Here is a 25,051-nt window from a genome sequence, read left to right on the forward strand (position 1 = left end):
TTTTGTTTTTGTTTTTGTTTTTGTTTTAATGGAAAGAATAGCCACAAAGTTGCTTCTGGCTTTAAGAAGCTATATCTCAAACTGTTACTCCTTTGCTACCAGAACCCTTCCAGGGCTGAGAAAGTGGGAATGTTCAGATGGACACCAACATGACTTCAGTAACAGAGGGTGGGAGGCGTGTTATTGGCAGCTGTTCCTACTCCTGGATGGCTAGCAATAGTGTAACTTCACACGGGAACTGTAAGCCACGCAGATCTGTCCCGGCAGAGTCAGGGCCAGGGAGAGGCAAACCAGGTGCCAGGGCACTCATTCTCTGGGCTAGGCAAGTGCAAGGTTGGCCCCTTAAATCTTCCTCCCTGGCACCTTCTTTGCCTCAGCTTAGTCCTGGCTCTGTATTCATTAAACCCAAACTAAATGTCTCTCCAACTTCTCTTTCCTAGGCTTGATCCTCAGAATGTCCACTGCTACTTCAAAGCCACTCAATATGAGGACAAGTTAAAAGTTGAAAGAGACAGTGGACTTGACTGGCGGTGGTTAAAATATATTATTCTGCAAAATTTGCAAAAAAGTAACCATGTGTTCACACTTCTAAGACCTCCAGTGCCTCGGAGAGGTGTTTTGCAAGTGAGGGGCCCTGGATTCAAACATCTAGCCTCTCGATAAACGTTCCTCAGCATTCCAACCATGGCCATATTTCCAGGTCTGAGTTTGTTGCACTGGCTTATTTTTGCTTTCAGGACACTGATTAAGAGCTCAGGTGCTGGAGCTAGACTATCTGAATCCTGGCACTGCCACTTCCTAGCTTGTGGAACCTGAGCATTTTATTTAACACCTCCGTGCCTCAGATTTTCTCATTTTACACTCATAAAATGGGACGGTATAAGAAATAATAAAGGGATTAGTTCATGTCGAGTGCTTCCCACAACGTCTGGCACATCGTAAATCCTCAATGCTTATCAACTACTGCAATTTTTATTATTAATAGGCTCGCTCTTCATGTTAATAGCACGTGCTTCTTCTCACACCACGCTGTAAACCCCGAGGGACCTTTGTGTCCTGTGATTAGGCCCAGAAAGGCTTCCCTGTTTTTCTGGATGGGTTGCTGACTACACGCAGGAGGAAGGAGTCAGAGAAAAATGGATTTTCCTCCCCCGGGATAATACTGTCACCGAATTACATTTAAGTAAATGAAGGAATTGGGGCTGTAAAGAAATTTACTGGTTCACGGCATGCCAAAGAGAAAGTCAAATGAACATTAACAATGGACCTGGCATTCTTTTGCTCCCAAAAGATATGCGAATGCATTATTTTAAAAGAAAAAAAAAATCACACGACGGACTGCAATTAGACCTTAAAAAAAAAAGTTGCCTGTTAATTCAGCCTCCTTCAGACGACGTGTCCCTAAGACCCCTCATTTCTTCCCTTGGGTGGGGCGCTGCGGCCGGCGAGGCTGGGACCGAGCAGGGGAGGAGGGGGCGAGGGGCGAGGGAACGGGAGGAGCTCCGGCCGCCCGGCCGCGTGGGCGCAGGAGGGCGGAACCGCGCGGGCCGGTCGGCGGTGGCGTCAGTCTCTGGCGCCGGGAAGGACACCGCCCTCGGCCAGCCCCGCCCGCAGGCACCGCCCCCAGGCGGGCGTCCAGGGTCCCCCCGGCGGGTATCGGGGACTCTGGCCAGGGGCCGCGATCTCCGTCCCCTGCGCGGCCCGCAGGGTGCAGGGGCCCCGCGCGCAGGCGGGGGGCGCTGTGGCCTCGGTGTGGGGACCGAGCGGCCGGCCGGACCCGCCTCCTTCCCCTCGGCGCCCGCCCCCCACGCGCCGTGTCGCCGGGAAGCCGGGAGGAGACAGAGAGCCCGGGCTCCGCGGCGCTCGGCCCGCAGTCTTTGGCCGCGCGAAAGCAGAGCGGGCGGCGCTGCCCGAGCCCAAGCCGCGACCCACCCCGGCCGCCTTTGTTTGGAGCCGCGCGGCCCGGAGCCGCGGCTCTCGGGTCGGTGACAGCTCCTCCCTCAGCGGGCGCGGGTCGGAGGAGCGGTCGGCCGGCCCCGCTCACCGCGCGCACGTCCGAGCGCGGACCGATGCCCCCGCAGCAGGGGGACCCCTCGTTCCCCGGCCGCTGCGAGGCGCCGCCCGTGCCGCCCCGCCGGGAGCGCGGGGGGCGCGGGCCCGGGGCGCCGGGGGGCCGGGGGCGCGCGGGCGGCGCCGAGGGGCGCGGCGTCAAGTGCGTGCTGGTCGGCGACGGCGCGGTGGGCAAGACGAGCCTGGTGGTGAGCTACACCACCAACGGCTACCCCACCGAGTACATCCCCACCGCCTTCGACAACTTCTCGGGTGAGCCGGGCCCGGGGGGCGCCGAGGCGCGGGGGACGCGGGGCCCAAGGGGAAGCCCCAGCTGGGAAGCGGACCGAGTGCGGCGCGGGGACCTTGCTCGGGCTCGGGGTCGGGGCCGCGCGGGGCAGACCGCGGGACCGCGGGGGGCGGGGGAGCCCTAACCCGGGCACGAGGAGCGGCGGGTGCCTCGCATTTCAGGAACAGACGGCGCGGGTCTGCCAGGTCGGGCTCCGGTGGCCTGGTCAGTTTCCTGCGTAGAGTAGCTGCGTCAGGTCGACGTTGCTGGCGCCGCTGCCGAGTTTCGGTCGGAAGGTGACGCGCAGGTGCCATTACCTGTGGCCCCGAGGGTCGGACCCTTCCTTTTGGCGACTCCCCTCACTGGGGGCGTCTCCACTTTAAAAAGCTGCGGAGACGAAGGAAGATAGTTGTTTTAGTGAAAATGGTACTAAAGGCACTGGTGAAGGCTTAGGTTTGGATTAAACCTGGAGAGTAAACACGGTTTCTTTCCTTTGAGCCTCACCGCCTCCCCTGCCCCCACTTCCACCTCCCCCATTGGCTCTGTTTCTGATTTTTTGTATCTTTTCAGTATCTCTTTAGCCTACTTAAGACTCATATGTGGGGCGCTATGCTGTTTGGTTTGGTCAATACAAAAATCAAAGGAATCCTTAATCTCGACTTTTCAAGTCTTTTTGAAATTTAAGAAAAAGTTAAAATCCACAAAAGCTAGTATGAAACACTTACTCTTTCTTGTTCTTAAAAAGAAGCAGCAGCAGCAGCTTTTTGATCTTCTAGAAAGTTATGATGGCATGGACTTGGTTTCATCCACCAGGAAGGCACCCTAGGTTAAAGCAGTGCAGTGCTTGTGGGTTTCTCACCTAAACGATACTGGTTTTTTTCTTTCCTTTTTTCCCCTCCCAGCTGACTAGTATAAACATTTATAAACAATTCAGAAAGTTGTATTGAGACAAAACTGAGTTCTTTATTCAAACAGAAACCTCCAGGCAGTGCCCTGGTGCAGACCCCTCCCCAGATACCCCCTTCCCAGTGGAAAGATGGGCATGACTTTCTTTCCTTCCCTTTTTCTTTTTTAATCCTCTCTTTGAGCTGACATGGAGAGATAAGCAGTGCTCTCTTTTATAAACAGGACAATGCGGGCAGCCTGTGTTTGTACATGTTCTCAAAACAAGCTACACTTTTATGATAAACCCCGAAGTCGTGGAACTTTTACCAAGGGGAAAGCAAAATTATTTTTGAGATTTTCCACTGACTTAAAAGTGCAAGATTGGTTCCCATTTACAACCCCCCGCCCCACCATGTTGTTTTTAGGTTTTTTGAAACAAGTGCGACAGGAAAATAAATCTGGGGCTGGGAGAATAGCCCTTCTGGGGTGCCAGCAGAGGCTCTGGGCTTTGCTCCTCTGTGGCAGTGGAGTGAAGTGCTGGCCCTGAGGGTTTGTATACAAAAATGCCTCCACGGGGCCTCCTTGTTTTAGGCAAGTCTTGAAGTCACTAGGGGACCTAGGATAGGGGCTGAAGGGTTTGGAGTGAGAACTTGCCGTGCAAGTGAAAACTATTATTCTTCTGAAAAGGGTTAGAAGACACCCCCCTGACAGTTTTGGTCTTATTTTTAAGCTGTGGTGTCCGTGGATGGGCGGCCTGTGAGACTCCAGCTCTGTGACACTGCAGGACAGGTCAGTATCACATCGCTGGGCAAACAAATGGCTTTTTAGTTTTTGGGAGGGCGGGGTGTGTAATTAGGTTTACTTATTTATTTTTAGAGGAGGTACTGGGGATTGAACCCAGGACCTTGTGTATGCTAAGCACCTGCTCTACCACTTGAGCTATGCTCTCCCCCCTGGAAATGGCCTTTTAAAGGCCTTCAAATAACTCTCCCATAACTGGGACATGCTAAAGCCCCATGCCTGCCTTTGGCCCCTCTCAGAGGGTGGGGGTGGGGGGAGATAGCTCTGCACTAATAAAACAGGGTTTGGCCCAGCTTTCTGTGGGCAGGACAGGAGACGACAGTGTAAGAGCATTTCTTATCTTATGGGAGTTTCTGATCTTATTTACTTTCTGGTTTTTATTAAAAATTATCAGTGATGCTTTGTAATCATTTCTCAAAGTAAGTTGGTGATAGAATCACTTTATTAAAGGTCAACAAGAAATACATAAGAAATTTACTTAAGGAAAAGTATGGAGTTTTTGTCAGTAAGTGTTAATGTTTCCCTCCCTATGTGTGGTTGGACTCATGAGGGCCACCCACATCCCTTGAAACAGAGATACAGCGGTTGAAGCTGTTTCAAGCTGGGGGAATAAATGAACTGGGACTTTGTCTTTCTGAATTGTGAATATTTATTCTTGTCTTGAGGGCTGAGTACTTGGGGGAAACAGCTAAGGAGTGATGGAGAGGAAGGATATGGTGTGGGGTCCCCTTTGGGGCCCCCCAGAGAGCTGGGGGACCCCCGTCCCCTGACACAGTGCTCACATCACAAAGTCTAGCTGTGCCCTGTCAGAAGCATTGCCTCTTGAGTTTGCCAGAGTGACAGTTAATAAGTGTGTAGTCTCTCCAGTACTTGCTAGAGTTTGAGAAAGTGCTGGGGGACTTTGTAGGCAGGTAAAAGTGCCCACTTCATTTCTGAGGTGTTGTCACATGACTGTCTATATTTAAGAAGAAGCTGGCTTTCCAGCGTCCCCAAGTGCCTCACCTGAAACAGGGCTTCCAAGTCACTCACCTGCTCCAGACAGCAAATTCAGGGTTTTTTTTTTTTTTTTCTTTTTCCCCAAACCTCTAGGTGACAAGGCCAGGTAGCCCCGATCCCCAGCTGATGCCAGTTTGGCGGTGGCCACGGTGGCAGGCGACATAGCCCAGTCTCTTCTGTTCTCTCTTTCCCTTCTGCTGGGCTCCTCAGCTTCCCACCGGGAGCAGAAAAAAACAGTCTGTATTTTATTGCCTATGGAAAACAAAAATCAAAGAACACAGGCTCTTCTAATATTTAATCTTGCTGAATGCCCTGCTGCTATTTATAACTAAAGCTTAATTTCTGTGTATAAAGTGAGAATGTTTTTCCTACCTAGAGTCAGATTTTCTGATCTTTAAAATGAGGATTTCGTAGCACGTCAGTAAACAGAGGCGTCCCCACTGAAGCAAGAAGTGGTGGCAGCAGAGCCTGAGAATAAGACAGAAGGCAGGAAAACACAAGAAAGCAAAAGGCGCGCTCACCTGGGAGCCTTCAGGGAGGAGCACGCAGCCGAGTGCACACGCCTGCCCGCCACTCGGCTCGCCTGTTAGGTGCCGGTTCTGGCAGACACAGCTTCCCGGGCTGGGGTTCCCGGGCTCGTGCCCGCATGGTGCCTGGCACCTAGTGGGGCTGAATCACAGTTTGTAGAATGGATCCATAAACGAATAGAGTGCTGGGTCCTGGCAGATGCAAGCTGAAATCACGGGCCTGCCCCTTAACAGACTCACAGTCTGTGGGGAAGACAAACCAGTCAGTAGAGTTCGTGAAGGAAGCCGGTGATGTTACAGAAGGAGGAAGGCGAGGTCGGCTCGAGGTGCAGGATGGGGGAACCTGGGAGGGAAACCTCTGGGCAGTTTTAAAAGAGAAAAGGAGGACTTCTCCCAGGAAGACTTCGTAGAAGTGATCCCAAGTTATCCAGGAAGAGTCTGACTTTTCCTTAGTGTGGTCTGCTTCAAAGTCAAGGAATCTTGAGAATCATTTTAGAAATATTTTCATGAAAAAGGTTTATAATTAGGGAAGTAGAAAGGTTTGGGTGCAAGTTGGGAAACTTTAGTCTATTTGGAAATTATTCTTGTGTTCTCCCAGCAGTGTTTTCATTGAGATTCACTGTATTTTGTGTGTGTGTGTGTGTGTGTGGGAAAGGTAACTAGGTCTATTTATTTATTTTTGGTGGAGGGACTGGGGATTGAACCCAGGACCTTGTAAATGCTAAGCAGGCACTCTACCACTGAGCTGTATCCTCCTTCTCAGACTCACCTTATTACTTAACTGTTGTCCTGGTTAGTAAAGTAGGCCTTTTTGTGTAATTAGTGAGGCCACCATCTACAGATCTGTAGAAAACCAACTTCAAGAACTGTTTATAAAAGATACACAACTGGTAAGATGAAGTCAGTTTTTTTTTTTTTTTCCCCTTGCTTCCCAAGTATCAGTCAGTGTTTGTTTTGACCATTAATTAGCAGAGCTGGTCAAGGTGGTGGTCTTTTTCTGCCCTCACTACTCCAGAGCTGATAAACTGCCTTGTAAGAGACCAGATCTGACACTTGCCATGTTTCCTTGGCCTTGTCACAGCCCGTGGAACTCCTCCTCCAGGCAGTCTTCACGGTAGCCCCGAGGGGTTAGAGTGACTCTCGTGACCTCCAGGCCAAACTCCCTGGAGAATGGGAGCACAGGTAGCCGTAGCCTGGGGACCAAACACAAGTTTCACATAGAAGCTGAGAGCAAGAATTAGAGCTGCCCTGTCTGGGAAATAACTAGAGATGGCTTCTCATGCCTTTGAGTTTTCTTGTTAGGGGGCTAAGTGAGTATCCAGGTTGTTAAAAGGAGTTTTTAACCTTGGACTTACAGTCTTACTCAAGTGAAAATCGATCAGACTGAGGACTTTAAGAAACATACCTTTGCTGAGGAGAAAGCAGTACCCCTGAAACAGGAGCTCGCTGTGGCATTGCCAGTTGCGGCTGGGAGTTCTTCATGAGGCACTGGAGAAAAATCTTTATACTAAAAAAAATATATATATACACACATATCAGGCTGCAGGTTGACCAAGACGGCTCTCCAGTTGCCTGTCAGTCCCGTCCTGCCCTGAACTGAATCCCTACAATGCCTTGGAAATTGCCTGCAAATCTCTGGGCCTCAGAACACATTTCCTTGAGGGTACATTCCAGCTGGCCTTGTCACGTGTGTGTGTGTTGCATTTATTTCAGCAAATATCTAAGGTTTCTGGTCAGGCGATGAGCAGGAGGGTTTAATTTCTGCTTTGCTTCCCGAGTCCCTTAGCCAGAACCCCAAGAGGAGAGGTCTGTGGAGCCAGATTTCCAAAGCCCTGTCACCAGGCCTGGCCCTGTGCTTGCCTTTCTTTTGATTGGTAATGCAACCCCAGATTCCAGGGCACGGCCAAGCAGGAGTGCCTTCCAGCAACGGGGTGCAGCGCCCGAGGGAGCTGACTTTACACTGGCCTCAGTTTTGGGCTTCTTCCTTTAAGGCCTCTGAGAACAGAGGGAACGTTTCATTAAAAGATCTTCAGGGCCGGGCGGTGGTCCACCTGGTTGAGTTTCTTTGTTTATTCTTTCAGCACAAAGTTGGCACTGAGAAACTCAAGTCTTTTTTTTTTTTTTTTTCAACTTTATAGAAGACAGAGAAGTGGCAATGACATTCTGAGACGCCGTATTCATTCCTGAGCGTCTCAGCTGGTCAACTTCAATATTGTTACTTGGTTGTTGCCCCACAGCTGACATATGGAGCCTCACATGAAGAAAGTGCACTCAGATAAAAAGATCGAGGTTCCCTTTATACCTAGAAAAAGACCACAGATGCACTGTGATGTGCGTGTAAATAGTAGTTTGTAAATAATGAGCCTGCAATTGAGAAAGAAAAACCGGGCTGATATTTACTTTTGTCTTGCCACTGGGAAATGATCCATCACATTACATCTGAGGATGGTTGGCACCCACAGATAGAAATTTTAAATAGGAATGAGATGATGTAAATGTGTTCCTACGAGACAGCTGAGTGGAAGCTTTCAGTTAGCTAAAGATGGTGCTTCTTCAGGGAACTACAGGGTGTTTGATATGAAGAAATGCTGATTTGGAGACAGATGTGCCTACAAGGGCTGAGACCATGTACCCAGCCATATCCCCTTGGACTGGACACTGCCTGGTGCCCTGCGTGCATCTCTGTTAAGTGAATGACCACAGCACAGCATTCAGCGGCGCGATGGCTGGTTTGTTTAACAGCCCCTGACTTACGCCATCCAGTTCTCTGTATCTCAGAAGTAGGGTGGGTAGGCCCTTTGTCTGGTCCTTTATCTTTCCAAAGCATCATGCATGGAGGCCTCTGGGATTACTGGAGGGAAAAAAGGGAAGGGCAAGTAAGAGAAAAGGCAGGAGGGAGAAAAAGGAGATAAAGCAAGAAGAAAAGATGTTATGTCCAGCAAGCACGAGAATGTGTGAACCAGTGTTGGAAGTGACACTGAGAGACGCACGTTCTCGGGGTTCCTTGTGGGAGTGACCTACCCCAGGTCCTCAACACCAGTCCTGCGTCTGATTCACAGGACCCTCTGCACCGTGTGTGCCCTGAGTGTGCGCTGGGTGTGCACAACGCAGATGGGGTGGCACAAGCATTACTCACAGCTGTCGTGAGGATGGGCAGGGCTGGGTCCTACGGAGAGGAGCTGTGTTAGTAGGCTGGGGTTCGCTGAGGTCAGGTGGAGCCCTGAGGATCCGTAAGGATACTGCCTACATTTTAAAAGCACAGCTAAGTACCAGAGTTGAAAAGAGTAAGTCTGGGTTCAGCCTCTGGGCTGAAGGCTAGGGAAAGTAAATTTTAATGTTTAAATCAGTCTACTTTCAGTACTTTTTCTGTGATAAATTGTGAGTAGGTCATGAGCATGGAGGAAAACATTGAGCACATTTGGCAGATTTCGTGGGGCTGGGAGCGTGGCCCCGCTTGGCAGCAGAGTCCTTTCTAAGACACAGGCTCTTAAACTTCCAGAACTAGCAGGCCTTCTACTACCTGCCAGACCTTTTGCAGAAAAATGTTACAATGGTCTTTTTGCTGATGAGAATGGATTTCCAAGGTAACCTTTGGATGCTTGGACTGGTTACAGGATGAGTTTGACAAGCTCCGGCCTCTGTGCTACACGAACGCCGACATCTTCCTCCTGTGCTTCAGCGTCGTCAGCCCCTCCTCCTTCCAGAACGTCTGCGAGAAGTGGGTGCCAGAGATTCGGTGCCACTGTCCCAGGGCCCCCATCATCCTAGTTGGGACACAGTCGGACCTCAGAGAAGATGTCAAAGTCCTCATTGAGCTGGACAAGTGCAAAGAGAAGCCGGTGCCGGAGGAGGCGGCGAAGCTGTGTGCCGAGGAGATCAAAGCCGCCTCCTACGTCGAGTGTTCGGCCTTGACTCAGAAAAACCTCAAAGAGGTCTTCGACGCGGCCATCGTGGCCGGCATTCAGTACTCGGACACGCAGCAGCAGCCGAAGAAGTCCAAAAGCCGGACTCCGGACAAAATGAAGAACCTGTCCAAGTCGTGGTGGAAGAAGTACTGCTGTTTCGTGTGATGCCGGCGGGCGGCCCCGACGGGCCGTTTTCCGATGGAGTCACGCGAGGGGCTGTATTAGCTGAAACGACTCCTTTTACCGTGTAGAACCCGTGCGGAGGACGCGTGCGCGGGTGCACCGCGGGAGGGGCTCCCACTCACCCGCCCCGCCCTTGCCTTTGATTTCCTCCTTGCTTGTTTGAGTTTAGGGATGAGATACTTATGCAAGCTGCGTTGAAGTAAGTTAAGCATTTTTCAGGACTCTGGCAATTTAGAACTCATTAGACCTTTGGATTAATTTATATCTAATAAGAGAAAGACACCTCAAATCGGGGTGTTAAGAGTGAAATTTTGCTACGTGTTGATGTACAGAACAAAGGGGACGTGGTGTGGGTGCTGTCCCCTGCCTGAGGGCTGCTCAGTGCACTGTGCTTACGCACCAGGCCAGCTATGGTAGGAATAACTCTTAGCTTTGAAACCTCATACTTTTCCCCCGCTTTTTTTCTAAGGAGCAAAAAATATCTGAGAAAAAAATGAGAGACCTCTGCCTATAAAACCTCACTTTTGTTATAACCTTATACCCAGTTGCTTAAGATTTAAAAACAACCAACAGCAACAACAGAAACCCACATCCCACTAACTCGGTGGCACTGTGTAGACCCAAAAGGAAAAATTGTTGATTAGGATTTTTTCACCCTGAGTCCAGTTGTGCTGAAACCATATAAGCAGAGTGCCATGTGGAGTGTAGCAAGTGACAGAAGCTCTGTTTTCTTTAGGGAGGTATTCACGTTGGGATCAGAGCGTGATATTTGCTGTCAGTACACGTGAACCAAACTGCGTGCACCTCTGGTGATCAGAGCCCTCGGGAGCACCAGTCTGGAGGGTTTTTAAACGTCTGTACTTCAGTTGTCCCGTCTGCAGGGAGGCGAACACTCTTGAAAGGCCTGTAGCAAGCAGATACTTGTGGGTCACAAAATATACTTTTTTTTTTTTAAAGTCAGCCAAAATGTACTTTGTATACACACACAAACACGGATGTATATATTATACATATATGGCTGTGTTTGCTGCTGACTCAGACTTTTAAACAGTTAATGGGAAAAAGCATGGCCATGAACACAGATGTGAGGGAAGCTCGGCTGCCTCTTTTTATGAACACTTTTTCGAATAGACCTCTTTTTGATTATACCTTACCTAGGATTTTAAGTCTGTCTCAACGTGTTTTTGAGACCATGTTAAAACAAAACAAGAACAGCTCTCAGAACCTGGTTTAAAATGAATATCTCTTGAAACCTGTTGAAACGACCAGTTAAATCCACAGTTGCCTTTCAGGGAAGTGGCCGCAGAGGCCAGCGCTGTGTGTCCGAAGGGTCACGGGGTCTGCTGTCTGTGGGGACCATTGCTCCCCTGCTCAGCTGTTTCCTTACTGTGGAACAGTCTGAAAATCATGTATTTGCGAGACATTCGTGTTCTTCCAGGTGGCAGTTTTTAGGGCTTAATGTTCTAGAGGAAAAAAGTGCCGTATCAGGAGAAGAGTTTTACCCTGTGATGGGTGAGCTTCTGAGATGCCAGAAGGTGCCCTGAGGGATTGGATTGTAATGTCAGGCTTACAGTGGGTGAGGCAGACCTACCAAAATCGGTCAGTAACTAGGGAGGTCTCCGTAGAGCCAGCCGACAGAGTTTATCTTTCTGTGGGTCTTGTGTGGCCCATACATATGTATACACACAATCCAATTTGTGTTTCTTTGTAGAAAAAAGTAAATGATCGGGTCATACTTTAGGGGCTTCTTTTATTTCTGTTAGTCAATAAAATTAACTAATTTCCTTGTTTAAGAACTAAAATGCATACTGTTTACTATTTATTTTTCAATACATTGAAATTGAGATCAGTCATAGTTTCCTGAAGTTTAGTTACAACCTGAGTGAATAAAATGACTTCATTTGTGGAAATGCCCCAAACAGAATGAATGAATGAAATGGATTCGAAGCTTGGTGCCTGGCTCACTGACCTGGGGGCTTCCCAGCCTGGGCTCTGGCTGCCCCAGTGTGGACGGTGGGGGTGAGGGGGAGTTATCAGACTGGTAAGTCATTTCAAACAGTATTTTTATATGAAACCAAATGTCATGAAGTACAATGCAAATTAACTTTTAAGATAGAACACAAAACTTGAAAGAAAATTTATGCATGTGACAGTGTCTGGAGGCCACTCCTGGTCCCCTTGAGAGGGTCCCTTGGCGCTCTCTGCCTTTAGGGCCGCTGGTGGACAGTGGTCAGTGAAGAATGCCTGTGAGCTTTACTCAAGTGTTTTATTTTTAACCCATCTTGATACAGCCTGTACCATTAACACAAAAAACCTAGAAGGTTGACGTTTAAATGCAACAGTTTTTAATGTTGCCAAATTTATGGAATTGTAAAGGTACGATTGTACTTGAGGTTTCCCTCCATTTTTCTTGGTGAAATTAGAGATTTGGGCAGAAGAGTTTTGAAAAGTATGTGTTTGAGTTAAATATAAATTGGATCGACTTCAAAGCTCAGACGTTGTTAAATTTACAGCTTGGTATCGCAGAGATTTTACAAGAGTTGCGCCGTAGGGAGCACCACTTCAGCATGACTCCTGCAGTGTAAGCCACTCACACAACTTACACACACAGTATGCTGTAAGACTGTTACCTCTTCTTCCTGTGTCTGTGGAAATGAGCCTTTTGTAATGTCATTCTCGGTGCTTGACAGACTTAAGAGAAACCACCCAGCTCTTACACAAGCCCAAACAAGGGAGGGTCTCCTCTCCGGACCGTCTCTACCTGGTGCCTTACCAAGTTGTACTTTTCTGTTTTCAGGAGTAAATGATGTTGAGCCGAACGCTGTCCTTGAAAATGCTATAAATGAGGTGTTATGAAATAAATTCTGATATAGCTGCACTTGCCTTTTCTGCCGAAGAATTTCTTTGGGAGCGAATAGAAGTTCAGCCACGCGGAGAGGCAGACCCCCAGAAGTGCCCTGGGAACGCGTCCCCAACCAGCATTAAACACCTGTTCAGTGTGGGGTTTTGAGAATTCTGGGGTTCCGTCTGACATAAGCGCCCTCTGACTCTGCACCTGTAAGGGGCCATGTGCTGGGGCCCCTGGGTGTTGGGAGAAGCCCTGCTCTTGGAGCTGGAAGCCCAGGCCCAGAGAAGCACTGAGCGTGTGATGAGACTGGGAGGTCACTAGATGAGCCCTGGTTCCCTCGCACCTAGGCAGCACTGCCTTTCTCACCGGGCTGTTGGAGTCCTGAACGCGTGCACAAGTGCGCGCGTAGGGCAAACATCCAAGATGTGTCGTGGCCGTGGGAGGCACCGCGGGTCCCACCAGCTTTACAGTGAAGACCAGCAGGGCTCAGGGCTCCTTGCCTCCGCGGGGTGGACAGCACGCCTGGTCATTGAGTGAAGGATGGGCCTGCCTACTGTGTTCCCCATGGTGCCTCCAATGCCAGGCTACAACTTTTTGTATCCACTGAACAGTCAACCACAATGGACTGGAAAACTGGGCAGAGAACAACTAAAGCTACTGGCCAGCTGCCTGTGTCCTGGAGTGCAGGCTCACTTCCTGGCCGTCACGGGCCTCCACAGGCAGCCTGACCCTAGCCCAAAGGCACCTGGAAGTTTCTCCTCACCCAGCCCTTATCTGGGACAGACCACCCAGTCCCTTTAGAGGAGTTTAGGGCATCTTCACAGAGATGTTCACATGACCTGAAAGGAGGTGAGGGGATGAGAAGTACCTGGGAGAAAATTTTCTAAGAAGAATAGCAGGTGCAAAGGTCCTGAGGCAGAGAAGTGTCTGGCATGTCCTGGAGGCCTGTGTCAACACACAGAAGGAGTACAGGGAGGGGAGCAGGAGATGATTCTGGGGAGGTGATGATGTCAGGGAGGGGATGGGGTCTGGGAAGCCATGACATCAGGTAGAAGCGACAGGAAGGAAGAGGAGGGGAGGGCAGGGCTCCAGAGTCAGGCTGTTTGAATCCTGGCTCTGCCGCTTACTGGTTGTGATTCTTTAAGCAACTTAATCTCTTAACCTTTCTTCATCTAAACTTTGAAATCTGTGCAGGGGATGAACATAGCAGCTGCCCTAGTGGGCCGTTGGGCTTATGAGTATAAAGTGCTGGTGCACCGGAAGCCCCAGTAAACGTCCACTCTGACCAGTCTTTCTGGTCATGTCCTTCAGGCAGGATGTCCAGTTGATCAACCTATGATTGGCCCCTAATGCGTCTTCATCTCTATTAAGTTTCATGAGGTATTAAATTTCATGAGGCATATTATGCTTTTTATGCATCATAGCATATTCATTTTTCAATTTCCATTCATTTTTATTTTTTGCTGGGGGTGGGGGGAGGCCATTAGATTTATTTATTTACTTTTGAAGTGGCGATACTGGGGATTGAACCCAGGACCTCATGCATGCTAAGCACACGCTCTACCACTGAGCCATACCCTCTGCCCTCTGCCCTCTGCTCATTTTTATAGAAGAAGAGAGAAATACTTAAATTATTCCAGGTGTGGCCCGGGCTGACTCTGGAACATAGATGCTGCTGCTGAGTGGGTGGGGGGACCCGTGTGCTGGCTCTTCATCCACAGGTGGGAGTTGGGAAGGCCGAGCTTAGGGTACCCAGGTGGGTTGGGGAGTCAGGGCGAGGCAGCAGAACGTTGTGAGGAGCTCAGGATCTCCTGCGTTCCCGCCCTTGGCTAGGGTGTCCCTCGACTCCTTTCACGCAGGAAGGTCTTCCCTAGTCCAGCGTGCTCTTGGCCATTTTTAGAGCCACTGTTTATCAGCCTGAGTCACCAACTGCAATTTCCCCTGTCACCCCATGCCAAGGACAACCAAGTCCTGAAGAGACAGAGTCTGCATGTGCAAGAGCCCTGCAGATGGGAACACAGTATCTATCCCTAAAAAGAAGAAGCATTCCTAGGCAGAATCTCTGTTCAGTCCCTCCTGAATGTCCCACAGGTCCTTCAAATTTAACTCACTGTATTAATTTCCTGTCGCTGCAGTAACAAATTACTGTAAACTCAGTGGCTTAAAACATTGCAAATTTCTTACCTACAGTTCTGGAGGTGAGAAATCAGAGATGGGTCTCCCTGGGCTAAAATCAGGGTGCGGACAGGGCTGAGTCCCTCTCTGGAGGCGCTGGGGGAATCCATTCTGCCTCTTCCAGCTCTAGGGCTCGCCCGCATTCCTTGGTGGGGAACTTCCCCCTGCAAAGCAGCGCCGGTCAGTCAGGCCCTTCTTACATGGAATCCCGCTGATGCTGACTCTTTTATTTCCTCTTCCACATCTAAGGACCCTTATTTTTCTGTTGGGCCCACCCAGGAGTCCAGGGTAATCTCATCTCAAGGTCAGGGGATGAGCAATCTTCATTCTGTCTGCAACCTTCATTCCCCTTGGCTGTGTAACCCACATAGTCACAGGATCTGAGGCTTAGGACGTGGACATCTTTGTGGGCCTTCCTGCTGACCACACACATCTCCCAGAGGCCAGCTCACTGGTCCCCAGCACCCCCTCCCCCGTGGTCTTAGGGGACACTCAGAACACACCACCGCAGCTGTCCACTTGTCCAAACCAGAAATCTGTCATCAGCCCAGACTTCCTTTCCTGCTCATTTGAATGCGATTGGTCACCAGGTCCTGTCTGTTGGGCATCGTCCTCATTGTCCTCCCCGTTACGCCACCAGGATGTGAATTCAGGCACCCCGCCCTCTCAGGCCCTCCTCTCAGTCTCCTTCCCCAGTCTTGCCCTTCTGGCCGCTCTTCATGGCACTCTCTGGCCAGCAGGGCTTTTTTTTTTTTTTTTTTTTTTTTTTTTTTAATTGCAGTATAGTCAGTTACACTGTGTCAGTTTCTGGTGTACAGCATAATGTCCCAGTCATGCATATGTATATTCGTTTTCATTGAAAGTTAGTATAAGATGTTGAATATAGTTCCCTGTGCTATACAGAAGAAATTTCTTTTTTAATCTGTATATATATATAGTGGTTAACATTTGCAAGTATCAAACTCCCAAGTTTATCCCTTCCCCACTCCCTTTCCCCCATAACCATGAGATTGTTTACTAAGTCAGAGTCCGTTTCTGCTTCATAGAAGAGTTCATTAGTGTCCTCTTTTTTTCTTTCTTTCTTTTTTTTTTTTTTTTTTAGATTTCACATATGAATGATCATATGGTATTTTTCTATCTCTTTCTGGCTTACTTCACTTAGAGTGATGATCTCCAGGTCCATTCATGTTGCTGTATATGGCATTATTTTATATATATTCTTTTTAATTGCTGAGTAGTATTCCATTGTATAAATATACCTACAACTTCTTTATCTGTTGATGGATTTTTTAAAAAAAATTAATTTTAAAATTTGGGGTAAGGGGATGTAATTAGATATTTATTTATTTGTTTGTTAATTTATTTTAATGGAGATATTGGGGACTGAACCCAGGACCTCATGCATGTTAAGCATGCGCTCTACCACTGAGCTATACCCTCCCTGCCAGGACATTTTTGTTAAATAAGGAAAGCTTTTCATGACACTTCATTTCTAAGAAATGCTCACTGGTTCTCCGTTGCCTATAGCATTGATTTCCAAGCATAATGTCTCCACAGTTTACAGGCCCCACTCGATACTAATTGTACTTTTACTATTTTTACCAACATACATAATGACAAAAAGCCCATGTAATTACACTTTTCAAAGCCTTTATGAATTGAAAAATGATTTGCATTTTATTTCATGTTTGGTAATACTTTCAGTTGATAGTAAGTTAATCACAAAGCATCTCCATATAGTTGAAAAACAGGAGTACATACGTGTGCGACATTATTCTGAGAGCAATGCTTGGTGCCCCTGTAGGTTCTCCCATCTCCTGTCATTAGCACCAGAGTGTCCCAGGAGTCTGTGGCCCTCAGGTGCAGGATCAGTGGCCTGCAGAAGAAAATCCAAACCTTTTTCCAAGGCCTGCAAAGATTTTCTTGCTCTGGCTCTTACCTCCTGTCCGCCTTGTAAGTCCTGCCCCTGCTCTACTTGCTTCACACCCCGGTGCCCCTGAATGTGCCCTGGACTCTGGCTCACTTTACTCCCAGAGTGTGGAAGCCCCCCTTGCACACGTCTGCACAATAAGCCCCTCTTCAGTCTCAGGGTTAATGTCACCTTCTCTGAGAAGTCTTTCTTCTATTGTTGTTTCTTCTGTTCTCTCTCTGCAAAAAGATAAAATAAAATAACAATCACTTGCAGTCTGCTTCAGCCTTCTCTGTCTCCTAACTCCAGGGAGGGTCCCCTCCGCCTGGCTTTTCCTACTCAAGAGGGGGTCCCCCCAACCCTGGACACCGCACACGGCTTTTCCTTCTCCTTTGCTTTCTCTCTCCATTGATTTGCACGTGCAGAACATGTGTGTGTGTGTGTGTGTGTTCATGTGTTAGGGATGCTATGATCTCCTGTTACTGGTGGTTGATGGCTAAGGTGAAGATGCTCTCCAGGAACATGAAAGTCAGGGAATTCAGGCTGTCCCCTTCACACTCAACTAAATTGTGAGATGAACACAAAGTGGAACTAGGCAAAGCTGTTCTGATGAGAGAGGCTGGCTCCAGGGCCAGCAGAGCTTGGTGATCATCCTGAACTCACAGCCACATGGGGAAGGTTCTTGGCAGATGGAGGCAGCAGTCTTGGTCAGAGATGGGAGCAGGGAGTCCCCGGGCAAATGTCGGCAGGACCCTCTTTGGCTTTGGGGCCGACCAGGGACAGATTGCCAGGTCATCTCTAGTTGGCTACTGGGCGTGGTGGTCAATGACTTTGACTATTTCTGATACCATTGGCAAAAACATCTCTCTTGTGATTGAATGAAATCTTGTCTTATCTTGATATCACTAAACATCCAAATCTCCTGTCTCTCCTTATTCTTCAAGACACCGTGAACAGCGTTATTATGACTCGGCATCTCAAGGAGGTCTCCAAAGGGAGAGGATGCACCCATTACACCAACCACCAGCGTTTCCTTTCCCAAGACGGTGCTTTCTCATATAACATGAATAGCGTGACTTCTGACTTGAACTGGGGAGAAAATGTTCTAAAACTGCCGATGTAAATATTTTATGTCTTTGCCTGGTTTTACGGAAATGGAGAAATATTCCCCATAGGGCTGTTTCTAGCACTTCCTCTCAATCAAACAGCTGGAGGTGTAGCATTAATTTAGCAGACAGTGGTCGTCACTCCGGAGAGCATTCCCTGGGGGCCCGTGTGCTTATTGTCGTTCTGCTTTGGCGCGTTTAAACATCAAGCACACAGAGAACTGAGACACTCTTATGTACCTCTCAGCACACAAGCTTTCGTAGCAGCACCTGCGTCAGTCACACTTTGACAGATGCTGGATGACCGCTGGCCCAGGTTTTAACTTTAAGATGAGTACCAATAGTGTGCGTGGCTGGTGGGGAGGAGATTTGGGTGCTTGGGGAGCAAATATGATATCTGACCTTTTACCCTGGAAGCCAGGGAGTCTGACTGTTTGTGCTTCAACTTGTTGTGAGTTTAGACGGCACCGGGTCCTGCTGGCTGGGTCCAAATTCCATTTCGAGTCTCCTCAAGTCTCCAGAAAGGTACTTGCTAGGAACTTAGAAATCTGATATCTAAAATGTCACCAACTGTAGCAATAACAACAGAAATATTTGGCTTGACTTTATTTATCAAAGATTTAATTGATAGAAATCACACACACACACACACACACACACACACTCGCCCACCCCCAGCTTCTCCCTCCACTCTGACCCTCTTTTCCCCGCTGTCCATTCTCTCTCCTGAGCTTCCTGGGTTCCTGCTTTTCATTCTGGAATGAAATCTCAGGCCAGACCGCAGAGCTCGGAGGGCTGTACACAGGCTTTTATTGCTCATTAATGATCTAAACCAGACGTAGTCACCGAGAAGTGCACTTTCAAAGCATTTATTTGATCAACACAATTTACCACCTCTGTCCCTCTCTTGCAGGATCTAAGGGATGAGTTGTCACTGCCTTTGTGACAACCTTCAGTAATTTTGAAGACCGACTTGTGTTGCTGGGTGTTCACTCACAGTTAGACAGTCTCCTGTGTCAGCAGCAACCAGGCCCCCAACCTAAACCACCCACCTTCACCCCAAAAACTGACCAGCGCTGCTGAACATCAGGGGTTTCCATTTCAAAATGGAAAGAGTAGAAGCCAGTCAATTGTTGATGAGATAAACAATTGTTTAGGTAAAGCAATTCATATTTTTCTTATAAAATGTGGGTAGAGGAGACCAGGGAACAGAGATCGTTTATAAGAGGAGAAAGTGTTTTGGTAATATCGTAACATCTGAAAGTTATGAAGCACATACATTTCTTGAGCATGAAAAATATTTCACGTATTGTGGTACCTCTCTAAATGTTCTCTTGATTAAGTTGTGATATAAATGAATAAAACATAGATCCAATGTCTTTCCTAACTTCACACCACCCATGGTGGGCATGTCTTAGATTGGTTATTATTTATTAGAGAGAGAAACAAAAAGACTAATTTGTTAAGGAAGGGACTCTGCATGAGTTCCTGGTAGAACCATTACTCAGCAGAGGGTATTTTAAGCCTGAATTTCCTTTTTCCCTTTCTCCCCTTGTATAAAAGTTGTAGAGTGGACTTCAAAACCCCTAGTAGGGATGTATTAATTCAGTGATCTATTGCTTTATAACAAACCACCCTCTCACTTGGTTTAGTGGCTTAAAACAATAGCTGCTTATTTCTTCTTGTGATCCTGGGTCTAGCTGGGGGGTTCTGCCGAGGTCGTGTGCAGCTGGGAGCTTCACCGAGGTGGGCCATCTAAAGACTCCCTGGGTCTCCCTCCCCGGCCCTCACATCTTTAGTAGTCTAACCCGAGTTTCTTTGCAGCGTGGAGACTGCCTCCCAGGAATGAGTGTGCCAGGAGGGGACACAGGGGCTTATCAAGCCTGCTCGCAATGTGCTTGTTAATGTCCGTGAGTCAAAGCAAGTCCCAAGGCCAAGTCCAGAGACAGTGGGGGGGGGGGGCGGGCGGTGGGGCAGGAGTCGCACAAGTATGTGAACCCTGGGAGGGATGTTTCCTTGGGGCCTGCCAGGTGGACTGATGTGGGAAGAGGAGGCGCTGAGGCTGCCGGGGCTGGTAGCCCATCATTCACACCTACCTGGATGCAGAGGGGTGCATCACATGTACTGCTGTGCAGGTGGAAATTGCGACTGGCCCAGCAGCTAGGATTTCTGGTGCTAAAAGGTGTATTTATCACCTGTGTTGTTTTCGTTGGGGTCAGTTCAAATAAGCAATGTGATACCTTGCCTGAACTCTCCACTGAATCTTCCTCCTTTGTCGGGGGGAAGCTTAAAATGAGCAAACACTGGTACTTTGCTGAGTGTGCAGATGGCTGGATGAGATGGAGTCTGGGTGTTTCCGCGGTTTCCATCTGCCCCCTTTCCCAGAAAAAGGGACAGATTTCAGCTGCATTTGGACAAATAGAGTAACAGAGCACAGGGCATAGGAAGCCCTTTTAAAAACCTATCACCATGATCTTCAGTAGCAGTATTCTACACAGAGCTGACACTACTCTGCACCTGCGTCCCAGAGCAGTAAAGCTGGGTTACAAGTGTGAGCAAAAAATATTGCCAGCCATAATCAGTAAAGAAAGGATGCTGTGGCCATCAAGTCATAAGCTGCTACTGCCACCCCCGACAGTGAGCAGACGGAACTCAGGATGCAGACAAGCAGGCAGCCTGGCCTCTGCAGCCACCCCCAACCTTGCAGTCCTGAGGGAACTCAGGATGTGAAAGGACAGGACACTGGCCCTAGATAGCCAGGTGCATATCAAAGGAGTGATTTCAGTGAGCCCAAACCTTTGCACCTTCCCATACACAGAAAAGCACTAAGTTCCTTAACTTGAGATACCTGGTTTTCTTTAATTAACAGTAATCTTTTGATGTTCTGACTACCTGGTCTTTGTTGCAAAAACTTATATATCCTGGCTTCTCCCTTGTCCCTTCAGAGCAGTCTCTCAGAGCGATCTGAGAGGCTGTCACCCCAGGCTTAAGTCCTCAGAAACGTCTGCCGAATAAAACATAACTCTCAACCTTTATGTTGTGCACTTTATTTCAGTCGACAGAGATGAGCTGCAGCCCTGCCTCCCCCAGGGTCAGCATCGGTGGTTTTGCCCCGGGGATCCTGTCTGAGACCAACGGATTTTGACTGCCTGTTACTGTTCTTCTGCCACGCCCTGGCTACACTTTCCAGACATTACTTTGCTTTTCCCTTGCAGGCAGTTTGTGAAATGCCCACATTTGGGATTTAAGCAAGAACGAAGCTCTGGGAGAGCGTGCTGGGACAGAGCTGTTGGGAGGACCCGCAGGGCACAGAGCTGAGAGGAACGCCCAGTGTCACCAGGCTTCCGGGGCCTCGCCCTGCCTTTGCCACTGACCAGCTCTGTATGTTTCATCTCTTGGAGCTTTAATATCTTCAGCCTCACCAGGAATTGAAGCTACGGAATCTCCATTGTCTCCTTTCTCTGTAATTTTAAGATAATAACATTCTTTTCAGCTTTGATCTCCACAGGCTTAGGAATTTTCATCCTAAGCAAAATCAGTATCAAATGAAGAAATCATTCATTCTCACTAAACTCCAAGCGCAGAAAAGTATGTCTTGAGACTGTTGGGATCAGCGGGCCGGTGGGCAGAGTCCTTCTGCACAGACACATGGAGAAAAGAGGCAGCTGAGGTTTTTTCTTTTTCTTTTAATTAAAGTATAGTCAGTTTACAATGTTGTGTTAATTTCTGATTACAGCATAGTGGTTCAGATTTATATATAAAATCCTTTTCATAGTCTTTTTCATTATAGGCTGTTAAAAGGTATTGAATATAGTTCCCTGTGCTATACAGTAGGACCTTGGTGTTTATCTAATTTATATATACTAGTTAGTATCTACAAATGCCAAACTCCCAATTTATCCTTCCACCTCCCACTTTCCCCCTGGTAACCAGAAGTCTGTTTTCCAAGTCTGTGAGTCTTTCTGTTGTTGTTGTTGTTTAACTGAAGTATAGTCTGTTTATAATGTGTTCATTTTGAAGAAGCTGTGGCTTTTAAGAGAGCAGCAGGCTGAGTCCGGGGTAGATGAAAGTTTTTCCAGGAAGACAGAAAATCTCTCACCTTCTGATGAGGCATTCAGTGAGTAGACTCTTCACTAATCAAAACCTGAGAAAGGTTAAAGGAAAAAAAGAAGAAAAAAAAAAAAAGGAAAAGGAAGAAGAGTCAAATAATACAAAATAGAGAAAATAGTAAAGCTGATTAAAGTGAGTTTATGCCATGGGCATCTGTTGGTTTTTGTCCTTATATGAAAATAATTTGGCCTGCGCCCATCTGTGTGCGCCAACATGACACTGAACCCCTGCCCTTTAAACCTCCTATGCCAGACAGGGAAATTAATAGAGAGAGAGATGCGCTCCCTCTTTGATCTGTCCTCACCGAGATTTCCCAAGTTAATTAGCCTCTCCTGGGGGAGGTGGCGTAATCTCTTATTGACTCAGTAACAATTAACTCTTAACAATTAACCACAACCTTCAGTCACAAATATGCCACAATTTAAACAATGTCATAACGTCCTTAACTGACGAAGACGTCAATCCGCAAGTACTTACTATCCTCGAGGCGCTGTGTTGACCGCGGGCCGGCAGGCCTCTAAGAGGCGGCAGGTGGAAGGCGTGGGGAGCAGGACGGCGACGCCCGCGCCGGGGCGGCTCCTGGGAACCGCGGGCTCCGCAGCAGTGACCTTCGGAAACTGCCATTAACAACTGTCTAGTTCAATACTTTTTTGAATCATCAAATTAACATATTCTCATTAGAAGAATGTTGGAAAAACTAGAAAGGAGAAATGCAGCCACAGTCCCACCCCGAGTGTCTGGCATTTTCACCCCAGTTCTTTCTCAGGCACCGCGCTGTCCCCATCCCTGCCCGTCCGCGCCCGTCCGCGTCTCTCCGTGCCTTACCGGGTAGAGCCGGTGAGCCTGCCCTCGGGCTCCGAGCCGAGCGCTTAAGCCCCTTCCTGCACCTGTGGGGAGTGGAGAGGCTTCTTACTTCCGCAGAAATGTCAGTTTTGATTTTCTTCTTGGGAATGTTCTTTAATCGCTCGCACTAGTTTGATCCAAACGAGGGACACAGCCCCGTCCTCAGTTTCCTCTGTCTGTGGACATTGCTGTGTGTCAGACCCCTGCTGGGGCCCCAGGATTTCTCCCCTCACCTGCGCCCACCTGGAAGGAAGGGTTCTCCACACCCGCCTGAGCTCTGGCCGCCCTGCTAGTTCGTGACGGGTGTCAATCACACTATACAAACGATCGGCAAGCATTCCGCACGTTAGCAGATTCTGTTCCTTTATGTCCATTCTCACGCAGCGTCACAAGAAAGTTCATGTCAAGGGTGGCTGCGCACAGACACTGGAAATCCCACGTTGAGCTGCGGGTGGGTGCTAGGAGGCTCCTTCCAGGCTGAGCTTCCATCCCGCACCCATCACTGAAACTGAGTAAGAAAAGGCGCCCGCTAGGGAACCCACACTAGGGAACAGCTGTTGTTATACCCCCTCCCCGACCCCAAAGGCCCTGTGACCTCTTAGAGGTGGTCCTGCTGAGAACAAGACACAGCTCTGAGTCCATGTGGAGCTGGCAAAATATTCAGGGAGCCCAGGTTTTCTAAGAGCCAAAAATAATCACATGACTGCCACATGGCATGGCTGCCCAGATGGGAGCAGCAGTCAGCACTCTGGTCCTAGAGAACTGTGTGCTTGGCCGCCTAACGTTTCATGACGGCTGGGGGCTGGCAGTTGAGCGGGCAGCTAGCAGGAGGGGCGCCTGTCTTCTCCACACCACAGTCCTCTGAGCAGCACTGGGCCTCACAGGCAAAGAGCATCTTCACTGGTCTGTCAAACCGTGTGATGCTTCTGACCAAACTTGCTCTGTGGGTATGCTGAAGACAGATATGACAGTTGTGAGACTGGTGACTCCGTGGGTTTACAAGACCAAAAGATACAGAGCACGCGTGATGCAGCGGACAATGGGCCCCGCTAGTGAGGTGCAGTCATTGAAAAGACAAGTTAAAGTCTGTAGCCTGATCAATATCGAGAAAATGCAGAATATGAAAGTGAACATATGTTTATATATGCACGACTGGGACACTGTGCTGTACACCAGAAATGGATACATTGTAACTGACTGTACTTCAATAAAAAAAAAAATTAAAAAAAAAAAAAGAAAAGAAAATACAACAGTCCTGTACTGAGATTGCTTCCAAATTGGTTTGGATTTAACTGTAAGGAGAAAGCCTTGTCCCTACTGTTTTGTGCATCAGAGATTTAGCTAAAGGTCTGAAATGCCTTTAGTAGCAGAGTCCCCCCCAAAGGGCCACAGCGTAAGAGGGGTCCGAGGTCAGACAGGCCTGCTGTGGATCCAGGGCTCTATCCCTTTATTACTGCAGAACTGTGAACATTATTTTTCTATGCCTAGTTTTATCAGTTAAAAAAAAAATCCTCCTTTCTAGAGAGCTTTGAGAAAAAAACTAAGAGCTAGTAAGGAGTTCTAGATAAGGAAAGCTCTCATGCTGCTAATGTTGGATGTGGTTGCCAGGCTTCGGAAGACTCACCAGATACGGGGAATTCAGAGGCCCAGAGCTGGCTGGGGATAGGCTATGGATTTGGTTCAACTCATGCACGGTTTGAGCCAGGAATGGGTTGTGACCACCAGGTGCTCCTCAGTAAGCCGGATCTTATGTGGGATCCGCGTGGTTATTGAACGTCCTTTGCTCTGTGTGTGTGTGTGTGTGTGTGTGTGTGTGTGTGTGTGTGTGAGTTCAGGTCCTCCGGGCAGGAGGCCATAAGGTGGGGTTAGGAGTGAGGGAAGTTTATCGGGGAGTGCTGTCTACAGCAGGCGGAGAGGAAGCAGACTGGATAGCGCCACTACAGACGGTGATGCAGATGGGATGGTCTTAGTCAATCCAAGGGGAAGCTCTGGGGCCCTGGTGTCCTTCAGAGCAGCCCCATGTTGGACAGGAGCAGCCGGGCCGCAGTTCCCTGCCCTGCTGGGTCAGCTGGGGCTGCCCAGGAGGAGCATGGCCTCAGCTTGAATGGCCACTGCCTGCCCTCTTCACAGTTGGGCTGCCAGCTCCTTTCTGGAGGGGAGATTGGAGCCATGGCCTGTGTCTGCTGCACGACCGAGGGGACTTCAGATCCGAGAGGTCCATGTGCTGACCGCGTGGTGGTGAGAACAATGACTGAGTATTAGCCTCTAACATGTGCTTGACCTTATTTTCGATAATTGTGTTCTTCAAGCTTCAAAGTAATGGAGTGTTAATTTGCATTTTCTTTATTTGAAAAGTGAGAAGCTCAGAGAGCATAAGTAACCTGTCCAAGTTCAATGGTTAGAAAATAGCAGAGCCAAGGAACTT

The 25,051-nt window shown here is 48.5% G+C and overlaps 1 protein-coding gene across 1 annotated transcript; it reads left to right on the forward strand.

Annotated features, from left to right (window-relative positions):
- The first annotated feature begins 1,794 nt into the window (after positions 1–1,794).
- Positions 1,795–12,511, forward strand: RHOU (ras homolog family member U). Its single transcript, XM_031460839.2, has 3 exons — positions 1,795–2,322; positions 3,954–4,012; positions 9,162–12,511. Exons 1-3 carry the CDS (start codon positions 2,070–2,072, stop codon positions 9,615–9,617), a joined length of 768 nt encoding a protein of 255 aa, XP_031316699.2. The 5' UTR covers positions 1,795–2,069; the 3' UTR covers positions 9,618–12,511.
- Positions 12,512–25,051: the final 12,540 nt, after the last annotated feature.

Source organism: Camelus dromedarius, chromosome 8 (genome assembly GCF_036321535.1).
Source record: "Camelus dromedarius isolate mCamDro1 chromosome 8, mCamDro1.pat, whole genome shotgun sequence".
Classification (NCBI taxonomy): Eukaryota; Metazoa; Chordata; class Mammalia; order Artiodactyla; family Camelidae; genus Camelus; species Camelus dromedarius.